The sequence below is a fragment of the Hyperoodon ampullatus genome (assembly GCF_949752795.1).
Source record: "Hyperoodon ampullatus genome assembly, chromosome: 11".
NCBI lineage: Eukaryota > Metazoa > Chordata > Mammalia > Artiodactyla > Ziphiidae > Hyperoodon > Hyperoodon ampullatus.
The window spans coordinates 35,408,102-35,435,822 of NC_136924.1; the positions used below are offsets into that span (position 1 = coordinate 35,408,102).

The window sequence follows — 27,721 nt, forward strand, 5'->3', positions numbered from 1 at the left end:
GGGTCTCAGAACCAGGTGAAACCCATCAGTTCAAATTGAGTCCAGTCACTTTCCATTTGTGACCAGCTGGTCCCTCCCCCTCGCTGAACCTCAGTTTCTCCTTCTGTGAACAGAGGGACCCACCGATGCCCCAAGTCAGGCTCGACACAGGGACCAGATGGCGGGCCGCAGGGGCAGAACTGGCCCCGGCCTTTGGGAATGGGGGGCTGAGACCCGGAGCAAGCTGGAACGTGAGCTCCCCTATCCCCCCGCTGCACCCCACCCACCACCCCGTCAGGCCCGTGTGCGCGCGCCTGCAGGAGCGCGCGTGTGTGACTCAAGGTCTATTCATAGCTGAGCTCCACCAGCTGCAGCGTCACAAGCAGAGGGGCCTCAGCCCATATTATTATTTCAATTACCATCTGAATTAAAAGTTTGAGCAGCGATCAGCCCACGTAGCGAGGAGAAGAGGGAGCAGGAGAAAAATAAAGATGAAAAGGAGAAGAAGGGCTGTGCTCGGAGATCCCCCCGCACCCCAAGGAGGACTGAGTCGCTGAGGAGGCTTAAAGGTTATGCCAACCCCCAGGATTCCTGCCCGCCCTTCTCCCAGGGCCCAGGGTCCTCATGGGAATGGGAGGAGCACTTTGAGAGACAGCCCAATGGCAGCTACTTTGTAGAAATAGATCATTTAGTCCAGATTCTTGACCACGTGGATGGGCGTACTAAGCTCAGAGAGGGTGAGGAACTGACCTAAGGTCACACAGGGAGCCACACCCAAGGCTGCTGGCTCCAAGACCCTCTCTTGCCAGACAGGTCCCATCTACAGTTTCTCCTGACCTCACAGGCTGTATGACACTGACATCTGTGGATGGCCCTGGGGCAGGACCAGGGAGGACAGAGGTGGACCTGCTACCCCTGCTGGTGTCTCCTCCTGCTTCCTTCGCCCTGTTCCCAAGGCTGGCTCGCTTACCCCCGGCCCTAGCCTAGAGCCAGCACTCTCAGCCCTCTGCCAAACCACCCAGCAGTCTGCACCCCGAGTCTCAGACCTCACTCCACCATCAGCCCAAAGGCCCCTCCTTGCCCACTGGTGCAGGGGACAGAGCCCTGGCTCATATCTAACTCTCTAGTCAGCTTTGGGCAGGCCATCCTTTGTCTCTGAGCCTCAGTCTTCCCCTTTGTAAAATGAGTTCTCCCCTTGGGCGCATGTCTATTTCTATGTCTTCAGAACAGAGCCCCCATGGGATCTCTGAGGGGGCGACATGCTCTGGGGCGACGCACCACCTCCTGCCAAGCCCCAGCCCAGGGGAGGGACGACGTGTTCCACTCTTTCCTCAAGGAAGTCCCAGGGACAGCCCCGGAGAATCAGACTGGCCCGGACTCAGACCAAGCTTCCTCCACTTCCCTGCTGTGTGACCTTGGACAAATCACAGAGACTCTCTGAGCCGTGGCTCCCCCTTATAACACGGGGACCTCAATTCGACGTTGTGGGGTTGCTGGGAGGGTTAAATGAGAAGGAATTTACAAAAGCTCCTAGCCCAATGCCCAGCACGACGACGTGAGTTTCTTTACTGGGGAGCCGGTAAGTGATGGGCGCTGCTTCCCAGCTCCTCCTGGGGGTATCAAAGACTCTTGAGATTTTGAAGGTGGGGATGTTATTCAACCTCACCCATAAAGCACGAGTCACCAGGTCAGATCGCTGGCAGGTACTCAGCTGGTTCTGCTTGAATAGCTCCGGGAATAAGGAGTTCACTATTTCACAAAACATCCACAGATGTACCTCCAGCTCTGGGAATCTTCTAGAAGGGGCCATAATCTTCCATCTTAACCCCAAATCCAGCCTGTCCCTGACTGGGACTGCCTGAAACTGGCTTGAAAATGAGCCTGAAAGAGAGCTCTTCAAATAGACCAAGTGAGGGATGGGAATAATGGCCAGGGACGGTGAGGATGGGGCAGCCAGGGAGCAGGAAGGGAACAGGGAGGGGGCCAAAGTGAGAACTGGGCCCTCAAAACTCCCGGGTCCTGTCCGGGCTGGCCACAGTCTTCCATAGGAGGTGTGTGTATCTGCCTGTCTCTCTGTCTACTTCCAGGCAGGGCTGGGAGCCAGGACCCCTGGGTTCAGGCCCCAGCTCTGCTTCTTCCACCCCCAAACCATCGGTGTGAACTTGGCAGGGGGGTGGTCCACTTCCCTCCCTGGGCTTCGGTTTCCACTTTTGTAAAATAAGGGCATCAGACCAGTGATTTAAGTGCCAAGCCTTCTGTCTGAACTGAAACACTCTCCTGCCAATGGCTGTGTCAGCCTGCCCCCCACCTCCAGCCCAGCGTGCCGGGAGCCGTGGGGCCCCTGAGTGTCTGATTTCATGCCAGAGACCTTGTCTCTTTCCCCATCCCCCAATTTCGTGTCTAGTACCTCTTTCACATCTAGGGCTTTTGAGGGTTCTATCATCCCATTTTACAGGTGAGGAGATGGAGGCATAAGGAGGTAAAGTCACTTGCTCAAGGTCACAGAGAGCCATTCAAAATTGAGGACTCCTCCTCTGTGACCAGCAGAGCAGCAGGACTCAAGGGCATCTTTTTTCAGGAGAGTCATCAAGATCTTGAATGGCCAACAGTTCTCGATACAGATGTAGACTCTGCACGGGGTGAGGGTGAGGGGGCTGCCCAAGCTCACACAGCAGAGCAATGACAGATCGGGGTCCTGAACCCAGGCTCCCTGCCTCCCACGCCTCGCCTAGCCCGGGGGACAGCAACATGGCCTGACCTCCTGCCCTGCCCTGGGATCTCCGAGATTAGAGCCCTTGTTCTGCCTCGAGGCCTTGCCTGGCTGCTCCCGGAAGCCCCCAACACCTGGGACTGAGGGGGAAGAGTGAGCAGGAAGACAGGAAAGAAAGTTGAGGGTTGGCCGCTTGCCCCCCAGCCCTCTGTCCCTCCCTCTCCTTCTCTCCTCGTGCAAGGGGAGCGGTGGTGATGTAATGCACTCGGCTTTGGTCCCGATGCCAATCTCAGAAGAGAGACGACAGATTGCGTGAGCCAAATTTGGCATCCTAGGGGGAGAGGCATGAAAAGTGGAGATGTGGAGGAGAGGAGCGAGGAGCCTGGGGAGGCGCAGGAGAAGGCCCCCTGCCCAGCAGACCCCGAAATTCCTCCCTCCTTCGACGCCGGCCCCCACCTCCTCCCTAGCCCACCTGGCCTCGGGGCCTCCCCTCCTCACTCTGAGAGGCCGGCCTGGCTGCTCCTGGGACCCTCCAGGCCTGGTGCTGCCAGTCCTGCCCCCACCCCCCGACACACCGCTCCAGCTCCATTTCCCACCGCCGCTAGTCTCCTGGTTACCATGTTGCTGGTTGTCATGTCGCTTACATGTCCTCGTGACTCAGTGGTCCCCGCAGAGGGGCCCCCTCCTCCTCACACCCCCCTCGGCACACGCCCCCGCCTCCCCCAGATCCACATTAAGAACCAGCCCGCCCTGTAAGCCTACACTGTTCCTCCTCCCCTTCCCTCTTAGATCCTAAGCTAAGAAATTTTTTCACGGCATCTCCTGAAGCTACTTTATTCTCTGCTCCGCAAATGTCTGTTAAGAACCTACTATGCTCCAGGCTTGTGTCAGCTGCTTCCAGAGACCTCACATGGTCTGTAAATCACCTGGCAACCCAATGAAGTCAGTACCATCATCCCCACTCTCCAGTTGAAGAAACTGAGGCTCAGAGAGGTCAGGCCAGCTGCCCAAGGTCACCCAGCAGAAATTCAAGGCCAGCTTTGTCTGCTCCCAGTCACCCCAATGCTTTTTATGGGAGAGGAGCTTCTCTTTCAAGGGTAACCCACAGGTTGCTGAGGAAGAGCTCCCAGGCCCAGTCCCCCTCTCTAATTCCGGGTACTCCCCTTCTTGGTCAGCCTTATTTCAGGCCATATTCCCCTCTCTCCATTAGCTGTTCATCTTTCCAAAGGTAAAATGAGTCCTTACTCCCGTGTGTTCGGCGCTTCCCCAGCCTGAACAGCCCTCAGCTCATATAAGCCCAGGCGCCCCCCTCCTCCCCTTGGAGGTCAGTGGGACAGGGAATAGTGTCCTCATTCCACAGATATGGAAGTTGAGGGTCAGGGAGGAGAGTGACTTGTCCACCGTGCTGCTTCCTCAGCTAGCTGAGCTGATTTCTAGGAGCCTAAATGGAGGATATACAAGGCCCACTGCCCAGCGTGGAAAACCCCAGAAAGAGCCCATCCTCCCACTGGAGAACAGAGAAGAATATTCTAGGTTCAGCCCTCCAGACTCCCATTTAGCTATGGGTCAGCTCAACGGCCAACAACAGCCTTTGCTCCTGCCATGTTGCACCTCAGCCCTTATCCTACCACCATCTTCGATGTTTTGTTCCCCTCATCCCAGGCCAAGCCAGGACCACCGTTTGGCTCTCAGGCCCCCCAAATCCTGCCAACAGCTCCAAAAAGTCCCAAAGCCCTGGAGGTCATAAGACTGGATGTCGGGGAGAAGCAGAACAGACATTTTACACACACACACACACACACACACACACACACACACACACACACACACAGGTCTGGCTCCTCTCTGGGCCTTGCTTGCGTGGCTCTTAGGCCTCCCTCCCTCAGCTCCCCGTTCCCTCAACCTGCTTCTTGACATCCTACTTCTCTTGAAGCCCTCACCTGCCAACTCAGCCAGGCCACCCTCCACCTGTCTCTCTCCCTCCCCCACCCTCTCCCCATCCCAGAGCCTAGGCTCTGGGGGCAAAAGTGTCACGAAGATGCTGGTCGGGGGACACTGCGCACCGGCACGGTTGCAAGGAAGTTTCTCTACTCCAGGGCTCGTTCAGACCTCTCTTTCCCTGGGGTTCTCCGTCTGGGGAGGGAAAAGCAGTCTTGCCTCTCTCCACAGCCTGCTTCCACCACTGTGAAATGTGAACTGCCTTCTTCTCTGGATACCTGTCTACCAACCCGAGGGTCTTGGGGTCCAAAGTAGGTGCTCAAAACATGAGAAGTGGGATTTTGTTGTCAGGGCCATTTGCAAACAGGCTGCAGTTGGGGAGGTGGAAAGGAGACACAAGTCACCTGCCTTGAAACTCCTCCAACCCAGTGTGACAGCTGGGGGTGGGTAGAGGCAGGGAAAGGTCATGGCCGGGGCAGAAGGTCAAGGCCCCTTTCACTCACCTCTACCCCCCTTCCTGGCAGAAACCCAGATCTCAACGCTCCCGACGACGGACAGAGGACAGAGCTCACCAGGTCCCGGGGAGTCGCCTGATCGCGCTGAACGCACGCCTGGCCGCGGGAACCCGGGTCAGGGATAAGGTGCTGAGCGGGCGGGGACCGAGCCGCCAGGCCCTGGGACACACAGACACGCACGCGGCCGGACAGACGGACGCACAGCGCCAGCGGCGAGCGCGGGCCCGGCTTACCGCGGGGCGCAGGGTCCGACGAGTCTCCGGGAGGCGGCGAGCAGGCGCTACATCCCAGGCGCAGTCGGGCGGTCGGCGTCCCGGGCGGCGAGAAAGGTGTCCCGGCGCCCCCTCCCCGCGAACTCGGCGGGCCGGCCCCGCCCCCCCTCCCCGGCTGCCTGTGGGTCTGTCCGTCGGTCCCCGGGTCTCGCGGTCTCCGGGCCGTCCCGCGCCGCTCCCCGCGGGCCGCCCAACTTTCAGCGCTGCCCCGCGCCGCGCCCTCGGCGCCGCCTCGGCTTCAGCATCTCGGGCCCCGGGCCGGGGCTCAGAGCGCGGGGGTCCGGGGACCCATGGCGCTGGCGCCCCCCGCCCCCGCCGCAGGCGCCTTCCCTCCGCCGCCCCCACTGTTCTCTCGCTGTCACTCCGCGCTGTTCCCCGCCCTGCGCTCCGCTCCCTGCCCCGCTGCGCTCTCCTCTGGCCCCGAGACCCCCGCGGCCGGCCAGCCCCGGCTTTGCCTCCACCTCCCCCGCCGCGCCCTCGGCTCTCTGTTTCTCCCAGTCTCTCCTGCCCCCCTCGGTCTCTCGGTCTCTCCCTGCGGGTCCCTGTCTTCGTCTCCGTCGCCTTCCCAGTCTGTCCCCTGCCTTCCTCTACCCCTGCCCTGTCTCTCCCCTGCGCGTCTCTGTCTCGCTCCGGTCCTTGCCTCTGTCTCTCTGTCTCCCTCCCACTCTCGGTGCGGCCCCCGCGGTCTCGGACCCAGGCCCCCGCCTCTGCCGCGTCCCCGGCTTGCCCGGGAGCCCGAGCTCCCGCCGCCCGCGGCGCGCTGAGAACTCCCAACTCGCGGCACGCCGCCCGGCTTTGCGAGACTTTCGCCCCTCCTCACACGTGACCCGCGCCCCACTGCGGGGGCCGCGCGCCCCCACCCCGAGCCCCGGAGCCCCGGGCGGCCCGCGGGGCCCGGCCCTGCCCCTTCTCCTCAGCCTAGCCAGGCATGACACCCCCCTCCCACCCGCCGGCCGCGCGGGCTGAGCACGGGCTGGGGGCCGCGTGGTCCGCTCCTGCCGGAGATCCTGCCCGGGTTTTCCTCCTCCCTCCAGGAGCACTCCTCCCAGAACCCATTCCGAGGGTGCGCTCCCGGGTTTTCTCGCCCCCCAGGGGCAGGTGGAGAGGGTTCCTCCGTGCTGGGAAGGGAGTGGGTGGGAGAGGGTCGGTACCGGCTTCGGTAGCGCCGGGCCACTCCCCTCTATGGTTCCCTTCCCCTCCTGAAGAACGGGCAGTTAAGGACCCTACACACCCCGTTCCGGGAGACGGAGGTGTGGCCCTGCTGGAATGACCCTCACAATCAGCTAGGTAGCACCGCCCCGTTTTACAGACTGGGAGACTGAGTACCAGAGAGGGTCACAGGCTTGCCCAAGGTCACCCAGAAGTGGCAGAGGCGGGTCAAACCCCAGTCTCTCTCTGCGTCCCCATTACCGCAAAGTGTCTTTATAAGGGAGGATCGCGCCCTTTTCCTTCTCGCCCTGAGTGCGCTCAGGTCTGGGCCCACACTCTGGACTGCAGGGAGAGGACCCCAGCGCCTCAGCCCCTGGTGAGCCAGCCACTTCCGTGGCCATCTTGGCACCTCACTCCAGCCCTCCGAGGACGCAGGAGGTTGGAGGATGCAGGGTAGGAGGATGAGAGAATGCCTGCAGTTAGACAGCCAGAAGGACTTACCTGGGAGCCTGGCCATCTCTGACTGGCCCTAGTTAAGAGAGGGAGACTGAGGCATCCCAAAGCTGGATTGAGAATTTATTGAATATAAAATCTCCTCCTGCTCTGCCTTCAAGCTGATCCTCTGAAGTTGCATCAGGCACAGGAACCATAGCACATGAACCACCATGACGGTGTCCAATCCCTGCAGACCCGCCTCACCTGAAAGGATCCAGTCCCAACTCCTCAGCGTGATGTACAGTCAGGCCCCACCTTATCCCACACCCCATGTACCCACACATACATCCTGATTCCTATAGATTCCAGAACACACCAGATGCTTCCACACCTCTCTGCCTTTGCAAGTGCTGTTCTTCCTGCCTGAAATCCCCTTCCTCCTTCTCTACTCTGAGAATTCCTGCTGTTCCCCAGTCCAGCCTCCACGCCACCTCCCGTAGGAAGCCTTCCTGCTGCCCTCACCTACTCATTCACTCATCCAGCACCGGGCACAAATTTGGTTCTTGTTAAGTAGGCTTGGGAGTCAGGCCAACAGGGGCTCAACAGCACATGGAGCTTCATGACCTTGAGCAAATTTTCTATTTAACCTGTCTATAAAATGAGGACCCTCACAGGTGCAGATCAAGTGAGGTGGATGCACAAGAAGTGCACAGCTCATAGTCGGTGCTCAATAAATGTGACCATCCCTTCTTGGTCCTCCCTTCGACGCTGTGCAGAGCCGCACAGCACGTATCCCATTCCATGCCCCGCTTCCTCATTACCCTGCTGTGCCCTCACAGGGCGGCAACCAGGACTGATGTTCTATGGAATGAGTCTTTGGTGTGTAAATGGGTGGGGGAACTCAAGCAATCTGAACGCTGGGTCAGCGGCCATGTGTGCCTGGTACCTATCATACCTTTCCATGAATTGAAAGTGGGAGGATGCGGGTGAGGCAAATGGCCTGTGGTCTCTTCACCTGCCCAGAGGCCTGGCCTGGTGGCTGCCCTGGGGGTGTGGGGTATGGGGGGAGGAGGGGCAGCAAGAAGGGGGAGATGGAGACAAGGGTGTCTTTAGACCTAGAGCATCTGTTCTCATGGGATCAAACCCAATGTTAGGTCCCTGGGCGCCAGTTTAAGGAAAGAATGGGGACTCAGGAGCAGTGAGCTCAGGGAAAGAGGAGGAGGAAGCCTGGTGGCTGTGACGACACAGGGGTTGAGAGGAAGCATCTGGTGATGGTCCCCTTGCTAGGCCTGGGGCTGCAGCCTGCAGCCCCCATTGCTCATCTCCTGTAAGGAGAGTCCTGTGGAGGCTGAGGGTGGACTGGAAGGAAGTGGGGAGAGGCAGAAAGGACAGCTCCAGGCAGGGAGAGCTTCATGGACCCCAGAAAAAAGAGTCTCTTCTCTACCATCCACCCCTGTGTGACTCTGGGCAGCTCACCCGTCCTCTTTGGGCCTCGGTTTCCTCATACGTAAAGCGGGGAGGACAATATCCACTTTAAGGGGATGTTCTGAGGATGATTTTTTTTTAAATTAGTTTATTTATTTTTGGCCGTGTTGGGTCTTCGTTACTGCTCACGGGCTTTCTCTAGTTGCGGCGAGCGGGGGCTACTCTTCGTTGCAGTGTGAGGGCTTCTCATTGCGGTGGCTTCTCTTGTTGCAGAGCACGGGCTCTAGAGCGCATGCTCAGTAGTTGTGGCACGCGGGCTCTAGAGCACAGCCTCAGTAGTTGTGGCGCACAGGCTTATTTGCTCCGCAGCATGTGGGCTCTTCCCGGACCAGGGCTCAAACCCGTGTCCCCTGCAATGGCAGGCGGATTCTTAACCACTGAGCCACCAGGGAAGCCCTCTGAGGATGATTAAAGACTAAAGGAAGAATTTTGTTTAAGTAGCTTCTGGCCGTGCGCGGGGCAGGGGTGGGGAGAGGGGCGGGGAGGCAGGGAGACAGGTGTGCAGAGGCTGCACAGGTGTGGGCGGTAGGCTTGGGTGTCAGAACCTGGGTGACCCTGGGCAAGTTGCTTGTCCTCACTGGACCTCAGAGGCCTCATCTGTAATGGGACGGTCTGGACTAGGGCCCCAAAAGGCAAATAGACTTTGTCATCATGTAACGCAGAAACCCCCCCGGATGGAGGGCAGAGAACAAGCATCTCTTGAGTGACTGTCATCAGCCAGCACAGCTCTAGACCTTCACGAGCATTGTCTCATTTAATCCTCACAAGAGCTCTATGACACCGCACTTGTTACCAATGGGGAAACTGAGGCATGTGGCATGGCCCAGGTGGCCAGGAACAACTCTCTGCAAGGGGAGACTTGCTCTGAAGTTTTATGGGAAATGACAGTAGAAACCTTCGTCCATCTGTACATTTTGCCAAAGCTTCCTGCCCATTCTCCATTTTCCCATTTGACCCTCATAACAACTCGCTGAGTTTCACAGGTAAGAAACCTGGAGGAAAAAAAAAAAAAAAAAAAAGAAACCTGGAGAGAGGAAGACCCTTTCCTGGGGTCACTGAGGGAGTAAGCAAGTATCTGAGCCATGATTTGAACCTGCTTCTAGTCTCTGGGGGAAAGGTCATCCCAGGCCAGCAGAGCACCCAGTAACTGGCTCACTCTGGCAGCCCAGCCAGGTCTCCCTGGTCCCACAGGGGTCCAGAGAGCTTGTGCAGAGGGCTGGGAGGGCTGGAGTGGAAGGGGACTTGGGCCAGGCAGGTGGGACAGATGGGGAGGGGAGGGAAAAGTCCACCTCAAAAAGCCAGAGACGGAAGAGAAACACAAATACCGTGTGCTAACACATATATATGGAATCTAAAGGAAAAAAAAAGGTTCTGAAGAACCTAGGGGCAGGACAGGAATAAAGTAGAGAATGGACTTGAGGACACGGGGAGGGGGAAGGGTAAGCTGGGACAAAGTGGGAGAGTGACATGGACATATATACACTACCAAATGTAAAATAGCTAGTGGGAAGCAGCCACATAGCACAGGGAGATCAGCTTGGTGCTTTGTGACCACCTAGGGGGATGGGATAGGGAGGGCGGGAGGGAGATGCAAGAGGGAGGGGATACGGGGATATATGTGTACATATAGCTGATTCACTTTGTTATACAGCAGAAACTAACACACCATTGTAAAGCAATAATACTCCAATAAAGATGTTAAAAAAATAAATAAAAATTAAAATACAAACCAAAACAAAACAAAATGCCAGAGCCACAGGTTCCAGAGGTTATTGGCCCAGAGAGCTCCTTAAAGTCAGACAAGCCCATTCTACAGATGGGGCAAACTGAGACAGTTCAGCTGCTTAGATTAGAAATCACACCAGGACACAGCTGGCCTGCCTCAGAGCTCTAAAGTCCCAGCAGCCCTGAGGGGTGAGGACTGGAGGTGGGGAAAGGGGAACTGGGGGTCCAGAGGACCCATCCTAGCAAGCTGGGTCCTGGGGACAGAGGACTGTAGGGGGTCTCTCCCGCCGTCCGTTCCCACCCTCGCCCACCCCCCAGCACTCAGTAGTCACCAGGGTGGAATATTTTAGCACCTATAGAAAAACCGCCACAGACGGCCGTGGCAGCTGTTGCTAAGGAGACGCTCCCAAAATAGCCCCCCTCCGCCAACCTTTCCCGCTGCTGCTCCTGCTGTGGGGAGGGGAAGAGGCCAGGCGGAGAGGGGGTGGCACACGAGCCCTGGCCTCGGGTTCACCCACCCACCCTTGCCCCTGGTGCCCATACTGGCCAAAGACCCAGGCAAGCTAAAGACCTGGGCAGCCACAGGTCTGCAAAGGGGGCAAGAGTGAGCTGAAGCATGTCTGTGGCCGAGGCCACAGTCCTTAGCTAGGGGAAGGTCACCCAGATGAGGGGAGATGGGCGAGAAAAGAGTTCCTGCACCCAGGACCCCCAGCACACTCCCACACATGCACAATCACAGACCTCACAGTTTTACACACCCACTTGTGCACACAAGTACAAACTCACAAATGTCCACCTAAATATGCATATACAGCATCAGACACAAATAGATGCATGGGCAAACACATATGCCACAAATACACAACACACACCTGCAAGCACATACCACACAGACATAAATACACACATTTACATACACACACTCAAATATACATCCCCAGTACACACACACACACACCCCAACATATGCATGCCAGGCACATGTGTACACACACACTCATACACACACAGACACCAATGTATATATAGCCTCGCAGCACATGAATACATAACCGTCCAAACATGCCCAGCATGTGGCATTCAAAGGGCACTGAGTAGTGTTAGTCCTGGGCTCTGTCCAGGGAACGTGTTCTGGGACCTTCTATGATCCAGCCAGAGGGAGGAAGATTAGGAGGATGGGTGGAGGATGATGTCTCTGTGAACCCCTCTAACTGGGTGGTCTGGGGACCAAAGGGTCCCTGGTGCCTGTGGGACATCTGCCCTGAGCCCATTCCTTAGGAATGAGAAAATGGGGGCAGGGAACTCTCACCTATCGACTGGAAACCTCCTGGTATGGAGAGTTCGGAGCCCCAGGTTCACTGTGCAGCTGGTTGTCACCGAGGATGCATTTGGGGCTGGGGTTATGATGAGGACCAGAAGGCAGTAGGTTAGCGATGGTGGTGGTCCCTGACATGTGCAAAGCCCTTTACAGTTTATAAGCCACTTTTACACTCGTTGTTTCACATACTTGGTAACAACTACTCTGAGATATTGGTGGTATTGTCCCCATCCCTGAGACCCAGACAGGAGAGGGGACTTGAAGACCACAGAGCACTAGCAGAGCTGGAACCAGACCCCAAGGAGATGCCAGCACACAGCCCTATGTGCCTCCCACTTGACTGCGAGACAGGAGCTGGAAAGCAGGCCACCAGGGTGCAGAGCTTGGCTTTGCCCCTGATTTGCCCTATGGTTCTGAGGAGTAGCCAAGCCCTCCATCTCCCCACCTGGAAAGCCGAGAGTGAATCCCTAGGGGTGTATTCAAACAGCAGTTTATGACCACAGTCAGGGCTGGGAGTGGAGTTTCCCAGTTGCCCTCGGAATGCCAGCGCAAGGACAAAGGCCGCGGAGTCGCTCCCCTCCGCACTTGGCCAGCCGCCGTCTCGCTCCAGCCTCGCTCCGTGGCTCCGGTTCAGCAATCCGGCCCCCGGGTCTTCGGTGGCGCCTCGTCATTCCGGAGACTCGGCTAGCGGCTTGCGGTTGCCTTGGGAACCTCGCCCCGGCCCTTGCGCGAGGTGCGCGATTCTCCGCGCAGGGCGCTGTGCCTGCGCCGGACGCTGGGAGATTGGCCTTTGGAGTCTCGGAAAGACAGCTGTCGCCAGGGCATCGCGGCCAGGGTTGGTTTCTTTTTCTTTTAATTGAGGTGTAACTAACAAACAGTAATACACCTTAAGAGTACAGCTCAGTGAGTTTTTACGTATGTATAAAACTCATGTAATCACCACTCGGATCTAGATACAGAACACTTCCAGCGCCCAAGAAGGCTTCCTCGGACCGAGAGGTTACAAATAATTGTCTCTTTTGCGCTTCTCCGGGAATAAACCGGCGAGGGAGTGATTGCCTTCTGAGGACACGGAATTTCCGTGTTTTCTCCCGGCTCTGCTTTGCCTCGTTAGGCCTCAGTTTCCTGTAAAGGGGAGCAAGGGACTGGCATTTGTTGCGTGGTTTACTCCTTGCAAAGCGCTTTAGAAACCTAGCTAACTTTGACCCTGATAGCTACCCTCTCAAGTCGGTACTTGGTTTACCCTCAAGTTACCGATGAGAACACTATGACTTGGAGAGGTTAAATAAATTGCCCGAATTCGGACAGCTCGTATATAGTGGAGCTTGAGCCTCGAACAAAGGTCTCTCTAACCTTTGACGTTCATCCTTCTCCCCTCTCCTTTTTTTTTTTTTTTCCTCTCTTTTTTTGACTGCGCGCACTGGGAGGCCCCGACCAGGGAGTGGTATCATACATATCTCTGCGCCTTTGCGCATGTAGTTCCTTCTACTTGGGACCCTACTCTCTTCCCCCAGGCTCTGTCCTTGAGACAAGCTCCTACTCATCCTTCAATGCCCGGCTCTGGCATCCTCTGAAGCCTATCTAACTGCAGTTCTCCCTCGTGACTCCCCCCAGTCCAGGGTAATTACTCTCACCTCTGTGCCATATCCAATGCATGCACAGGCACCCGCCTCCCACGGTGCCCCAAGGGCTCCTTAAGTCTGCACCTACAATCAACCTGCAAGGCGCCTGGCACACAGCTGGTCTTCAATAAATGTGCTCGGGACTGAAAGTGGAAGAGAGGTTTTGGAACCTTGGTTTCCCGCCGGGTAAAAATGGGGCGCATACTAGGCCCTGCCGTGTGTCACTCAAAACGTATTGAGCGGGAGTGGGGAGGGGGAAGCTTCCAGAACACCTGAGGCGGAACCACAGTAAGGTTGCCCTCAGCCCACCCTCATTCTATTAGGGAATAGACTCGTCCACGCCTCTTGACGGGGCGGGACGGACGGCGGGACCTCGGGCTCGGGGCTGCCTGGGAAGAGTTCATTCCCTCCACGGGGGGAGCGTCCACTGCTGCCGAGACCAGAGAAAGCCATAGCGGCCCCCAGGAACCCGAAGGGAGTCCCGGGAGCCCGGACCAATAGCTCCCACCTCCTGCCAGGGCCCTGCCCGGCCAGAGGCAGCTGATTAAGTGGTGGGGTGTCCTCAGGATCGTGATTTTCACCTTATATCCACACTTCCCTTCCCCACAGAACTTGAGGCAGTTAGCAGGATATTCAAAAGAGCAGTGAAATATAACAAAGGGCTAGGACCAGGTAGGAAAAAAAAAACCATACATGCATTTTTTTCTTCCTATAATTGAGCCACTTTCCCGTTCACTCTCCCATAAATCCGACTTTGAACCTACAGTTTGCTTTCTTAATGAGGGAAAAAGAATCCTTGCCCTTTGAACTGAAGGAAGTTTCCCCCTTGGCCTCCCCTCAATTGCATTCCTACAGCAGACAAATTTCGAGTGTCAGGAAAGTGAGGCTGAGTAGTGAGGGACTTGCCGGGAACCACCCAGCGTCCGGGAAAGATAGGTCCGACAGTGCAGGCGGCCAGAGTGCCGGCCTGCGCTAGAGCCATGGGAATCAAATGAGTAGGGGATTTTTCCCTGCTCTTCGTTAGGAGCTTTGAAAAATGCTCCGCCTTGAAGATGGAGTAGGTGTGAAAAAGTCAGGGCTGATTACGGACAGAGTGGTAGAACCTTGGGGGAGAGGAGGTCTATGTGACCTGTGGGAGCAAGAGACAAGTTTGAGCCTCAGTTTCCTTATCTGCAAAATTGGGGTGATGAGTTTTCTGTCCTGAGACATAGGGAGTATCAGTTTCATAGGGAGACTGGGAAGACTAGATGTAAGGAGGACCGAGTAACAAGCCAGCAATACTTCTCTCTTCATTATCCCCATCAACAGATGGGAAAGCTGAGGCCCAAGGAGGAGACAAGGCAGGCTCAAGGCCACTGTGGCAGGCCCAGGACAAGATCTTGAGTTCTTCCCCCTCCACCACCATGGTGGTCACTCCTCAGGCCTTCCCTGGCCTGGGCCAGTTCCCCTGTGGTCCCCCTGGAGAAGTAGAGGGAAGAGGAGGATTCTAGCCTTGTTCCATCCCCTGCTGGCAGTTGGGGCTGCTTCTCAAGAGGACAGATGTTTTACCAAATGGCAAATGCACGTGCTTTTCCCTGGCTTGCGGAGGAGGTGGGCGCTGAGAAGGAGATGCCAGCTGGTTGGGCAGAGAGAACTGTAGCCACACCTGACGGATTTAAATAGCCACCGCCTTCTCTGGGCACTGACTGGAGGGGAGGTATCTGGGCAGGGTTGGTGGGGGGGAGCAGGGAACATAGCGGCCCATTCAGAACCTGTCACAGCCCTGGGATGAGTGCCTGGCTCTTCCTCCCGGAAGAACTGTGACCACGCACCTCACTTCCCTGAGCCTCGATAGGCTTCTCCTGCAAAGTGAAGATTTAAAGCCTGCTTCTGAGGGTGACTGTTGAGGCTGAACGGAGAGAACCTGGATAACGTGCCTGACTCGTGCCTGGCACCCAGTAGGTGCCCAATACTTGATGGCTATCCCGGCCAGGGCAGGAGTCCCCACTGCAACATCCGTGACAAATGGCACCCACCCCCCTGCTCACCTGCCTCTCATGACAGGGAGCTCATCACCTCCCATGACAGCCCAGAGTGTAATGTCATGATTTAATTGCATGAACCCTGAAGTCAGACTGTGTGGTGGAATCCAGGCTCCACTATTTAGTGTCTGTGTGACCTTAAGCAAATTACTTAAGCTCTCTGTGCCTCAGTTTCCCCAGGGTAGAATGGGGATAATAACAGTACCTCCCTCTTAGTTTTGCTTAGATCAGTGCTTCTCACACTTCCGTGTGCACACAAATCACGCAGGGATCTTGTTTAACAACAGATTCTGATTCAGTTGGTCTGGGGTGGGGTCCGAGATTCCGCATTCCCAGCGGGCAATACAGATGCTGCTGGTCCTTGGACCACATTTTGAGTCTCAAAAGACTGCCTTGCCCTGGGAGTCATGGTGAGGGGGCCATGGAAGGGTCACAAGTAGAGGAGTGACAGACTTCATCATGGCAAAGCCTCTCTGGCTGTCTGTGATGCCGAGGGGGGCCACAGAAAGGAAGCCAGTAATTTAGGGAGAGATGAAGGTCCTGAGTGGGAGAAGGGGCTACAGGGGTCAAAAGGGCAGCGGTGATAATGGCCCTTAGCACACGCGATCCACTATTACAGATGCAGAGACCAAGGCCCAGAGAGTGTGTCTGACTGGCTCTGGTCACGCAGCACTGACAGGACTCCTGCCCACAGTTGGTCCTTCACCCCACACCCCTCCCAGCTTGCTGGCCAATACTCCCCAGCCCTTCTGGCCTGTGCTCCTGTTTAACATCTTGTCACACCAAGAAGAGGGAGACACTAGGGAGGATCCTGGATCTCCCTGAGAGACCTGACCTCTTCCATGCTCACAGTGACCCCATTTTACAGATGAAAAAACTGAGGCCAAGAGAGAGGAAGTCTCTCAGCACCCAGGCTGGAACCAAGGTCAGCCTGACTCCCAACCAGAGAGTCTTTGGTTACCATTGTCCAACAGGCCAGGTCAGGACAAGGCGGCTCTTCAAATTAACAGGTGAGAGGGTGGGGAACACAGCTCCAGCTCTTCTCCCCACCCGAGGAGTTCCAACCCCAGGCTGATGATGACAATAGCAGTGGGTCACCATTTATGGGGGGCTTCCAACCTGCTGAGCTCATGCCAAGCAGTGGCACGCGGGACCCCACTTCCCACCAACACGGGTCTTCTTAGCCCTGCGTACAGATGAGGGAACCGAGGCAGAGAGAGGGACCCAGTGGCTTGCCCACGGTCACGTGCGGTAGGACCCCAGGTTCCGAGCAGAGAAGGCAGAGTCCCGGACTCCCGGCGGACCCTTCTCCGGGTATGGGGGGTGGGGGCGCGGACGGGACGTGGCAGGCACCTCGCAGACACAGAGCGGCCCGGGCGGCGCGGGGTCGGGCCCCGGCCGCGGGAGGCTGGCCCAGGCCGGAAGCCCCCCCAGCCCGCGGAGCCGCCCCGCCCCGGGAGCTGCGGCGCTGGGCTGGGCCGGGAGGCGGGATCTCGGGATCTCGGGATCTCGGGCGGCGGCGCTTCCTGGTTCCCTGGCACGGCGGCAGGCTCGGCCACGTCACCGCCCCGCCAAGAGCGCGCTGGCGGAGCGGCTGCGCCCGGGCGGGAGCGCGGAGCTCGGGGGCGCGGGCAGGGGCGCGGGACCCAGAGGCCGGGGCCGGGGACGTGGCAGCCGCCTCGCCCGCCAGAAAGTTTCCCAGGAGTTGGCTGAGAGCGGGCCGGACCATGAACGTGTTTCGTATCCTGGGCGACCTGAGCCACCTCCTGGCCATGATCTTGCTCCTGGGGAAGATCTGGCGCTCCAAGTGCTGCACGGGTGAGGGGCGCTCCGGGCGGGAGGTGGGGACCCGGGGCCGGAGGGCCAGCCCCACGCCCCTGCTGCAGGGCTTACGGGGAGTCTCCTGAATGTCTGTTGAGGGTAGGGACTTCGGCTTCGGGGTGCTTGAAACTGTTTTTGCGCAGCTCGGCTTCTAAAGAAAACTTAAAATTGTACCATATCACAGAAGAAGGACCCGCGGAAGTTACGGAGGGAGGATGGGCTTGCGCCTCCATTGACCGACCCCCTCTCTCCCCTGCTTGGCGTTGCCACCGCTAGTTGGAAGAGGAGGGGGATAAGGAGGAGGTGACACCCCCTTTGCTGCCCAGGAGCAGCATCCCTTGGGGCCCATTGTTCTGTCTGCCCCCACCCAGGGTGGGGACCGGGGCGCGGGAGAGAAGGAGGCGCACACACAGGAAGCAGCTCCAGACCCTCAAGGTCTTCTCTTTTCCTGCCCCCACCACCATCCCCTCCCCCTCCCAGACTTCCCCCCTCCCCCCAAGTTGGGCCCTCTTTCCTCCCCAGCCTGTGCCTCAGGCGGCTATGATGTGGCAGGAGGGGCACCAGCCAGGCCCAGGTGAGCATGGAGCCGCCTATGAGCAGAAGCGCAGGGAGGGCGGGAGGGGGTCCCCCTTTTGCCCAGCAGTCTGGCCGCCCTGCTAGGCGGTTGGAGAAGTTTCAAGGCTGGACTGGTGGTGGCCAAACAGACCCAGTGTATTAAGAGGCTGCCCGAGCTGCCTGCAGCCATCTTTGTCCACTGGTGTCCTGGAGGCGCCTGCCCTGTGCTTGGCACTGGGGTGAGGGGATACAGAGAGGTGCCCAGGCTCCTTGTGGGCGCCAAGGAGGCAGAGTGGACCCCTGGAGGCTTCATGGAGGGAGCAGCTCTGTGCTGGGTCCTGGAAGACAGGCAGGGTGTCACCCAGGAAGGGTGTGTCGTGTCACAGAGGGCAGGGCATGTCCCAGGAATGGTGAGCAGCCCGATTTCGGGGTGGTCCGGGAGGGAGGTGAGTCCAGGGGGGTGGGTGGTCATATGTGAAAGGGCCTTGTCTGTCAAGTAGGGAGTTGGGACTGGGAGCCAAGGAAGGTTTGGGAGCAGGGCAGGGACTCGGAGGGGCCCCTGGAAGCTGTGTGCGGAGGCTGAGAGAGGAAGCAGAGCGCGTCGTGGAGGCTGCCGGCCCAGGGGGCTTGGTTGGGGGGAGAGGTGGGTGCCGGTGTGAGGGTCATTGCGGAGGGAGTGATTCCAGATCTGGAGGCCATTCAGGTTTGGGGTCTCCAGGGAAATGGGCACTCACGGGCCCTCAGGTTCCCACTCAGGGGAAGTGGGCCAGGAGCCCTGAGAGAGGCTCCAGTGAGAGGAAGAATCTAGGTTGGACCTGTCCCTGCCACTGGAGGGCCCTGGATGGGGTGAGCAGCCGTGACCAGGAGGGGGCTCTGTTCCCCATCCCACTCTGCCAGGCATTGTACCAGGCACCTGGGATATAACCGGGCAACAGGCAGAGATCCCGGCCTGGTGGAGCTGAATCTATCAGTGGGAGACCGCCAACCAGCTACAGTGGTAGCAACCGAGTGAACGATACGGTTTGTCAGGGAAGCGAAGTGCTATGGGAAAAGGAAAGGGCAGGTGAGCAGTGGGGCCTGTGTGTGTGCGGAGAGGAATCAGCACAGGCCTGGTTGAGAACGGAGGGGGTGAGGTTCCTGGATGCCAGCCGTCAGCCCCGAGGAGCAGGGCCTGGTGTGACACCCCTGTGACCCAGCCCCGAAGGCAGGAGACTGGAGCTTCATTCTTGCTCTGCCACGGACTCACTGTGTAACCTTGGGCCTCAGTTTTCCCATCTGTCAAATGGCAGGAGGTCTGTACCTGGCCAGTGGGTCCCCTGAGGGACTCTGGCCAGGTACTGGCTCCTGTTCCCCTCTGTGTCCTGGGGTCTCCATGCACAGCTTGCTTTGGTGGAAATTATTCACTGCTTTCAAAACAGTGTGAAAAAAGCATTGTGCTCAAGACCTCCAGGGCTCCCAAAGAGGTAAGGAAAATGTGAGTGAAGCCCAGGGGCCTGGCAGGCTGGCAGGAAAGAGGGGAGGAGTGGGGAAAGACCGAGTGAGGGGGTAGCCAAGCATCCCCCACTAGAGCCGCCTGAACCCTCCTGAATGGGGCTGAGGACCCCCCTGGCCAGACCTCAGTGAGGGCTCAGGGATATGGCATAACGAAAGGCATAGCTCTGAGCTGCATCAGTATTGCCTCCTGGACTCGGACCCCCTCCCCCAGGGGGCTCCTTCACCCACAGCCAGCCCCACTGCCAGACCCCCAGGGAGGCACTCGGCTTCTCATTGAATCCTATTCAGTCCTCACGTCAGTCCTGCCCCATTTTACAGGTGAGGAGTATGAGGCTCAGGGTTGCCATGCTGGTAGGAAAGCTGGCAAGTGGACCCAGCCCTCTCCAGAATATCAGGGGCTTCAGCGGTGTTCATCCTCAGTCGTTAGAATTGTCCCCTCTCCCCAAAATGTCCCTCACCAGAGGAATAATTAGAAAAGGCACAGATCAGGCGTACAAAGGAATCAAACCCTGAATCCGGTAATGTCACTTCTTGGTGTCAAACTCCCCGGTAGATCCATCACAGTTAGAATAAAATCCAGGGGTGAGGGGACAAAGGTGAGAGAGGCTCAAGGATGGCTCTTGGTTTTCTACCTTGAGCACAAAGGGGATGATGGTGGCAGAAGGAGGACAGAAGACAGGAGAAGGAGGGGGTTCAAGGGGAGATGGTGGATTTAGTCAGGCAGGAATATATAGGTCAGAGATCCAAGGAGAGTCTGGAGCCAGAGGGTCCCTTGTGTGTGGGATGGGATGGCAAAGGGACAGAGGGAGAAGAGAGGTAGCCCTCGGAGGATTAGGTGTTGCGGAGGACAGGAGTGGCCAGAGGAGGTGAGAAGCTGGCAGTGTGGGCAGTCACAGAAACCTGGAGAAAGGTGTGGTTGGGATAGACGGAGTGCTCAGCTGGCTCTTGAGGAGTTGGGTGGGTGAGATAGAGTTGACGTTTGGATGCAGAAACGTGGGCATCAGGGACCATGGGAGTGGTTTGGTGAAGTATTCAGACTGCTGTGGGCTTAATGGGGCAAGAGAAATGGGAAGCAGGGCAGCTGCTTGCTTTCATACCCAGGAACCACCTCCACGAAGTATCAAAGTGGGCAAAAGTGGACTAAGGAGCATGATGGCTAAATGTAGCCTCGATTCCTGGATTAGATCCTGGAACAGAAAAAGGGCATCAGTGGGAAAACGTGAAAAGTCTGGAGTTCAGTCAGTAGTGCTATACCAATGTCAGTTTCTTAGTTTTGGCAAATGTTCTGTGATTATGCACGGTGTTACCATTAGGGGAAGCTGGGTGAAGGGTAGGGCTCTCTGTACTGTCTTTACAACTCTTCTGTAAATCTAAAATTGTTTCAAAATAAAAAGTTTAAAGAGACCAAAGCAGATGAGGAAATAGCATGGAAAGTACGAACCCAGTTTTGTCAACTTGATGTGTCCATATGTGTCATATGTGTGCACATATGTGCTGTATGTGTGCAACAACAAAGATCTGGAAGATCGCACACTCAGACTTTGGGATTCAGGTGATTGTTGCTTTTTAATTTACATCTCTATGTATTATCTGGTTTTTGTTTTACAATGAGTAAAAATAGTCATAATTTTTATAACTAGAAAAAAAGCTTTTTTAATCTTTAAAATTTGGAAAAATAAAATAGAATGCTCCCCTGGCCCTGTGCCTTCCTCCACCTGCTGTGGTCTCCCTGGTGAATCAGCACCTTGTAGAGTCGGTGGGTTGTTCTCCAAAAGATGGAGCTCTGGGGATTGTCAGTGGAACCCTGGGGGTAGAGCAAAGAGGAGCCTTGACACCCCCTGCGAGCCTGACTCCCCCCATCCCCACGCCCTCCCCAGAGCAGGAACCAAGGCAGGCGCGCACAGGGGCCCTGGGAACTTGGTGTTCATGTCTTGATTTGGAGACTGAGTGACAGATTACAGCCTAATGAGAGTAATAGACTCAAGTGACCCAATGGGAAGGGGTGTTTCCTGGCCCTCTGAGGGTGACAGTGTCCTGGACAGGGTGTCATTATGAAGTGGACACTCTGGAGGCCTTTCCAACTCAGGCTCTGGGCTTCTCGAGTGTGTGTGAGCCTGGCTGTCTGTGTTCTTATTATCTCCTGTCCCCATCTGGCTACAGGCATCTCCGGGAAGAGCCAGATCCTTTTCGCTCTCGTCTTCACCACCAGGTACCTGGACCTGTTCACCAACTTCATCTCCATCTACAACACAGTAATGAAGGTAAGGGAGATGGGCAGCCATGGTGGGGGGCTGCCAAGCACCCCCCAGACGGTGAGACAGTATACTTGGGGACTCAGGCTGTGGAGCCAGGCAGACCCGGATTTGAATCCTGGCTTTGCTGTTAGCAGCTGTGGGACCTGGGCTTGGGCAAGGCTTCTGGCCTCTGTGCACCTTGGTTTCCTCCTCTACAAAATTAAGAATAGGTGTACTTACCTCAGAGGATTTTGTTGTGAAAGTTAAACAAGGTAATAAATGTAAATACACAATAGCTGTCATATATTAAAAACTCAATAAAGGTTAGCTATTATAATGGTTAAAAAATAAGCAAAAAATCAAACACGGAACCCTGAGCTTTCAGAGAACTTATTCGCCCATTTATCTAACAATTATTTATTGAGCACCTACTGTGAGCTAGGTGCCTGAAGGAGATATATGAGGCGCCTATACTCACAGAACCTACATTCTAACCGGGGAGACAGATAATAAAACAAGTAAGAAAAACTGGTTAGGGATAAGGCTATGCAAATAAGTAAAATAGGACGATGTTTCCTTCAATTATAACGAAAGAAGTTTTAAAAACAGGGTTACATGATAGAGAACGACTAGGGAGCTATTTAGGGAGTGTCATCAGGAAGGGCCTCTCCAAAGAGGTGACGTGTAAGCTGAGATCTGAGTGACACAAGGAATGAAGCTCAGAGGAGGAGCATTCTAAGCAGATGGAATAGCTGATGCAAAGACCCCCAAGACAGGAACAAGCTTGGTGTATTCAAAGGACAGACAGAAGGCAGGCATGGTGGGAGCTCAGCAGGTGAGGGCTACCTGCTGGTGGTAGGGGTACCGATAGAGGGCTGGGTGAGGGCAGATGATCCAGGTGAACAGTTTGGATTCGGTTTTGCCATGGGAAGCTGTTGCTTTGAAGCTTGGTCCTGTTTTATAGACGGAGAAACCTGAGCATCTCTCAGCCCTGGGCCATAGCTGTGAGGTTTGGTTGGGATGAGACATTTTCTGAGATTTTAACCAACCATCCAACACAGTTTAGTGGAAGGAGCTCAGGTTTCAGAGTCAGTAAAGTGGGATGTAACGGTTTGGATGCTGGTAACAGAGACTTGAGTTATTTTAATAAGGTAAGGATTTATTTTTATCTCATTCATAACACAAAATCTGGAAGTGCGTAGTCTAGGGCTGGGATGGCATTCCTTTTAACTTTCTGCTCTGCCAGCTTTAGTTTAACCAGCACTTGAGCTTGTTACCTGTGCAGTTGCTCAGAAGGGCCTTATGCTTGGTTTAATGCTTTGCTGTTGCCATTTTGAAATACTTATTTTTTAACAAGAAGCCCTGCAAATGATATAGCTAGTCCTGAATGTGATATCTGTCCTCAGGTTTGCCTCAGAGTCACAAAATAGGTGCTAGAGCTCCTACCATCACATCACATTCAGGACAGGAAGGAGGAGGAAGGGGAGAAAGAGCAATAGGGTGCCTGTCAGCCGGGTAAGCCCTTTTTAAAGAGCTTTCCAGTGACTTCCATCTACATGTCACTGACCATCCTTATCTGCAAAGGAGGCTGGGAAATTAGTTTTTAGTTGGGCACATTGTCTAACAGGAGTCCTGTTTTTAAGGAAAAAAAAGCTACGTGGGAGGAATCCTACCTATCTTGCAGGGCTATTGTGAAGATGACATGAGATAATCTGTGTAATGTACCTAGCACCCAGAAGATATTTAACCGAAAGTGAGTCCTCTTTCTCTATATCAGGGATGTCCCTTTGGGATTCTGGGCATATTGTTCCTGGGATTGGTGGAATGGAGGATGCTGTTACTCGTGCGGTGTTGAACTCAGTGTGAACTACAGTCTGAGGTCCTGAAATCGTTGTCTCCTTAAATCCAACACAGAAGTAGCAAACACCACCTGCTTAGTTTATTTCTCTGCCCAAGGGTCTGACTTGGGCAGTCCTGGCAGGGATTGTAAACCCAGCCCTTGCCATGGCTGAATGAGGTCTCGGATCCTCAAAGAGGCCAGTTTCCAAATTTGTGAAATGAAGAAGTGATCTCCATTTCATTGATTCATTCACTCATTCCAGCATTTGTTTTGTGCTGGTCCCTGAGTTAGATTCAGAGGTGGACAGGGCATGGACCCACTTATGGAATCTCCTCTCCTAGGGGAGACAGACTGGTGCACAGACATTTACAGAACATGTGCTCACAAGCAGCAATGAGTATCTTTACATGGGGGTATGGTGACACAGAGCATGTGTGCCTCGTTCTGGTGAGAAAAGACTGAGGAAATAACCTGAGTTTTGAAGTGCAAACATTAGTTTTCTAGGCTAGTGTCCTGGACCAGCAGAGCAGTATCACGCACGAACTTGCTAGAAACGCAAAATTCTCAGGCTCGCTCAAACCTACTAAATCAGAAACTCTGGGGGCAGGGGAAGGGGCAGCCATCTATATGATTTTGATGCACATTCAAGTTTGAGAGCCTCTGGCCTATGTTAGAGGCCAGATCATAAAACCATTATATGCTGGAGGACAGCTACTGTAGTTAGAAAAAGAGCACTTTTCTGAAGGATTGATGGTCAAGTGATTCAAGTCTTTGTGGAAGAATGCTCTCAAGTCACTGATGCAGATCCAGGAAGTTGAGGCTTTAAGAGCCCTGGGGGCTTCCCTGGTGGTGCAGTGGTTAAGAATCCGCCTGCCAATGCGGGGCACACGGGTTTGAGCCCTGGTCTGGGAAGATCCCACATGCTGCGGAGCAACTAAGCCCGTGCACCACAACTACTGAGCCTGTGCTCTAGAGCCCTCGAGCCACAACTCCTGAAGCCCGCACACCTAGAGCCTGTGCTCTGCAACAAGAGAAGCCACTGCCAACGAGAGGCCCGCGAACTGCAACGAAGAGTAGCCCCCACTCGCCACAGCTAGAGAAAGCCCGCACGCAGCCACGAAGACCCAATGCAGCCAAAAATAAATAAAATAAACTAAAAATAAAGAGCCATGGAATGCCACTAAGTCCCCCGACAAAGACCAATTCCTTTTTTTTTTTGCCTAACATTCCACAGTGAGAGGACGCCTGGGCACCTTTGAGTCTTCATGGTAGCACTATCAGTCCCAGTTAGAAGCATGGAGGTACTTAACAAAAAGGTCATTAGCTTCAGATTCTAGGTTCATTGGCCCAAGAGAAATGTGCAAGCACACTTCACCTTTTCCACCTTAAGGCAGAACACTAGCCCTTGGGTTTGGTAGGTCCCAACTCAGGGTGGCTTTGAAGCCCAGCAAATAGGTTGGGAAATGACTTTATCGATTCCCATGTGTCTCTCTCCCTTTTTAGGTGGTTTTTCTCCTCTGTGCCTATGTCACAGTGTACATGATCTATGGGAAATTCCGGAAAACATTTGACAGTGAGAATGACACATTCCGCCTGGAGTTTCTTCTGGTCCCAGTCATTGGCCTCTCCTTCCTTGAAAACTACAGTTTCACTCCTCTGGAGGTAAGGGAAGGGACCCAGAGTACTAATTCCCAAAGGTAAATACACTCCCTAAAGTCCTTACCTCTGGACCCTTGGTAACGTCTGGGCTACCTTTCTGCCACAACCATGGCCGTTACTCTTGTATTGTTGTTGTAAGTTTAGAAATTGCCAATAAGCTATTGACAGTGCTCCTCTTGAAAATGGACACATCTAAATACTCGTGTTCATAAACAAAGCAGGCATCACAGCACCACTTAAGACTAAGACCCTCTGGCTTCCCTGGTGGCGCAGTGGTTGAGAGTCCACCTGCTGATGCAGGGGACACGGGTTTGTGCTGCAGTCCGGGAGGATCCCACATGCCGCAGAGTGGCTGGGCCCGTGAGCCTTGGCCGCTGAGCCTGCGCTTCCGGAGCCTGTGCTCCGCAACGGAAGAGGCCCCAACAGTGAGGCCCGCGTACCGCAAAAAGACTAAGACCCTCTGTCCAACTGGTGATTAGTGGATATTAGAGCACAGTCCAGACCCAGATTTCAGCTCAGGTCTGGCCTCTGACCCAAGAATCTTTGGGGCAACAAGCATTTGAGGACATTCTGATGGTGGTGTTCATCGATTCCATTTTGAGAAACCACAGCCTCAATTAAAGCAAGTTTGTATGACAGAATTCTGCAACAATTAAAAATTATGTTCTATGGCAACGTTCATGCTTGTGAAAAAAGCAGTATGCTTGAATCTCTTAAAAATATTTTTTATGTACAAAGAAAGGGATGGAATGATACACTGATGAAAATATTTAAAAATTTCAAGAACATGATTCTGGGAGTTCCCTGGGGGACTAATGGTTAGGATTCTGGCTTTCACTGCCGTGGCCCGGGTTCAATCCCTGGCTGGGGAACTGAGGTTCTGCAAGCCACGCAGAGCAGCAAATAAATAAGACCTGAATAAATGGTGAACTAGTGCTTCACTGTATTCTCTCCAATAAACATTATTTTAGTAACTAAATTCTAAAGATGGCCCCTTCTTGATCAGCCTCCTCTGGCTACTTCTCTTTGGCTCAGATCCTCTGGACTTTCTCTATCTACCTGGAATCAGTGGCCATCCTGCCCCAGCTCTTCATGATCAGCAAGACTGGAGAGGCTGAGACCATTACTACTCATTACCTGTTCTTTCTTGGGCTATACCGGGCCCTCTACTTGGCTAACTGGATCAGGCGGTACCAGACTGAGAATTTCTATGACCAAATTGCAGTGGTGTCTGGGGTAGTACAAACCATCTTCTACTGTGACTTCTTCTACTTGTATGTGACCAAAGGTAGGTGCTGCGAGAACAGTGTTGCTGGCACTGTCTCAGTTACCAATGCATTCAGTGTTGGAGGGGATACGGAAGTGAACAGAGGCACGTCTGTGTGCCCCTCATGGTGCTTACATTCTAACACGGGAAGACAAATGTTTTCAGGAAACTCTGTGCCATGAAAAAAAATACAGACCAGTAGGATATTTTAGGTATTATGCAGTGTACAGGGAAGACAGCTGAGATAACATTTGACAAAATACTTGGGTTAGGAAAATATAGGACAAATACACTCGAGAGAGAACAGCTTATGTGTAAGCCCCAAGGCAGGAACCAGCTTGGTATGATAAAAGGACAAAAAGGCTAGTACAGTCAACTGTAAACCTAGATATGGCAGGTCAACCAAGATTAGTCACCTAGGGCCTCAGTTAAGTCAGGGTAAGTCAGTCACGTTGCATTCTAACCACAAACGGCAGCAATTGGGGTCATCTGAAAACCAATCCACCAGCTGCTCTGTAGGGTAAACAGCAGCCAAAGCAGGGAGATGTTATGGAGCAGTTGGAATTGTCCAGGAGGTGGTCATCAGTGGAAAGAGATAGGGACCTTTCTCGAGAGTGGAGTTGATAGGAACTGTCAGTGCACTGGGTGTGAGGTGTGAAATAAAGAAATTGAGGACAACTGCTAGACTCATGGCCTGCCAAGAGAGGGAGTGGTGGCATCAGTGTCCAAGATGGGGGTCAGTGAACCTGTAGTTAACCTGCAGAGATGTTTCCCCTTGGCTTTAACATCTGAATACATACTGTGAAATAGGCATTAGATACTAAGATTATGCACAAAGTTATAAAAGAGTCCTTTCACGAGATACTAATTTCAGTCATTTTCTTCTAGTCCTTAAAGGAAAGAAGTTAAGTCTTCCAATGCCAATTTGAAGGTCCTCAAAGATGTTCTACACCTACACCTTAACATGGACACGAAGCAAACTATTTGAAGTGTTCTCCTGGGTGACTTTTACATGACTGAGACCAAATGTTAAAACTGAAGTCAGAAAAATGCTTAGTGTGGAATTCAGCAAAGTGCTGATCATTCTATCTAAAAGACCTTCTTCTCACCAGTATCTCCCTTATAGAAGTAATTAAACCTTGGGCCAATTACATAAGTATGGTACCCTCACAATGTCAACTGGACCTTCATAAAAACCTTAGGTGTTTAACCCATGAATGGATCAAGTCAACTATTGCTCTCTAAGGCCCTAGTGTGAGACTCATGCTAAGGAACAGCCAATCCCAATCTGGAAATATACCCTGCTGTGTATAAGGCAAAAGCCCCAAATGAAGATCACAGAGAGTCCTAAGCATCAGGAGTGTACTGTTGTGATTAATTTTACTTTCCAGGTAGGAGACCATCAAGTTTAGGGAGTCAAGATACAGAGGTGATATGACAGGTGGGAAATGTTATGAGGAAACAAATACCCCAGGCTTTACCTACTAGGTACTGTCTTGTTGCTTCGTCGCACTAAGAACAATTAATCCCACCCCCCCTTGCACATTTTTAGGTGCTAAGGTGTTAGTCAATCAACATGGTCTTGAAGCCAATAAAAACTCTTAAGAGACTGTCACTGGCCTGTAGTCAGAATTTTTTAAGCAATAAAAATCTCACACCTTATTGTCAAGTGTTTTATTTAT

The 27,721-nt window shown here is 54.3% G+C and overlaps 1 protein-coding gene across 1 annotated transcript; it reads left to right on the plus strand.

The window, feature by feature from the left end:
• Positions 1-16,896: 16,896 nt before the first annotated feature.
• KDELR3 (KDEL endoplasmic reticulum protein retention receptor 3) lies at positions 16,897-27,654 on the plus strand (the record flags this gene model as incomplete). Its single annotated transcript, XM_079715278.1, has 5 exons — positions 16,897-16,987; positions 21,200-21,300; positions 24,617-24,775; positions 25,808-26,060; positions 26,928-27,654. 5 exons carry the CDS (start codon positions 16,897-16,899, stop codon positions 26,966-26,968), a joined length of 645 nt encoding a protein of 214 aa, XP_079571404.1. The 3' UTR covers positions 26,969-27,654.
• Between the last annotated feature and the right edge of the window lie 67 nt (positions 27,655-27,721).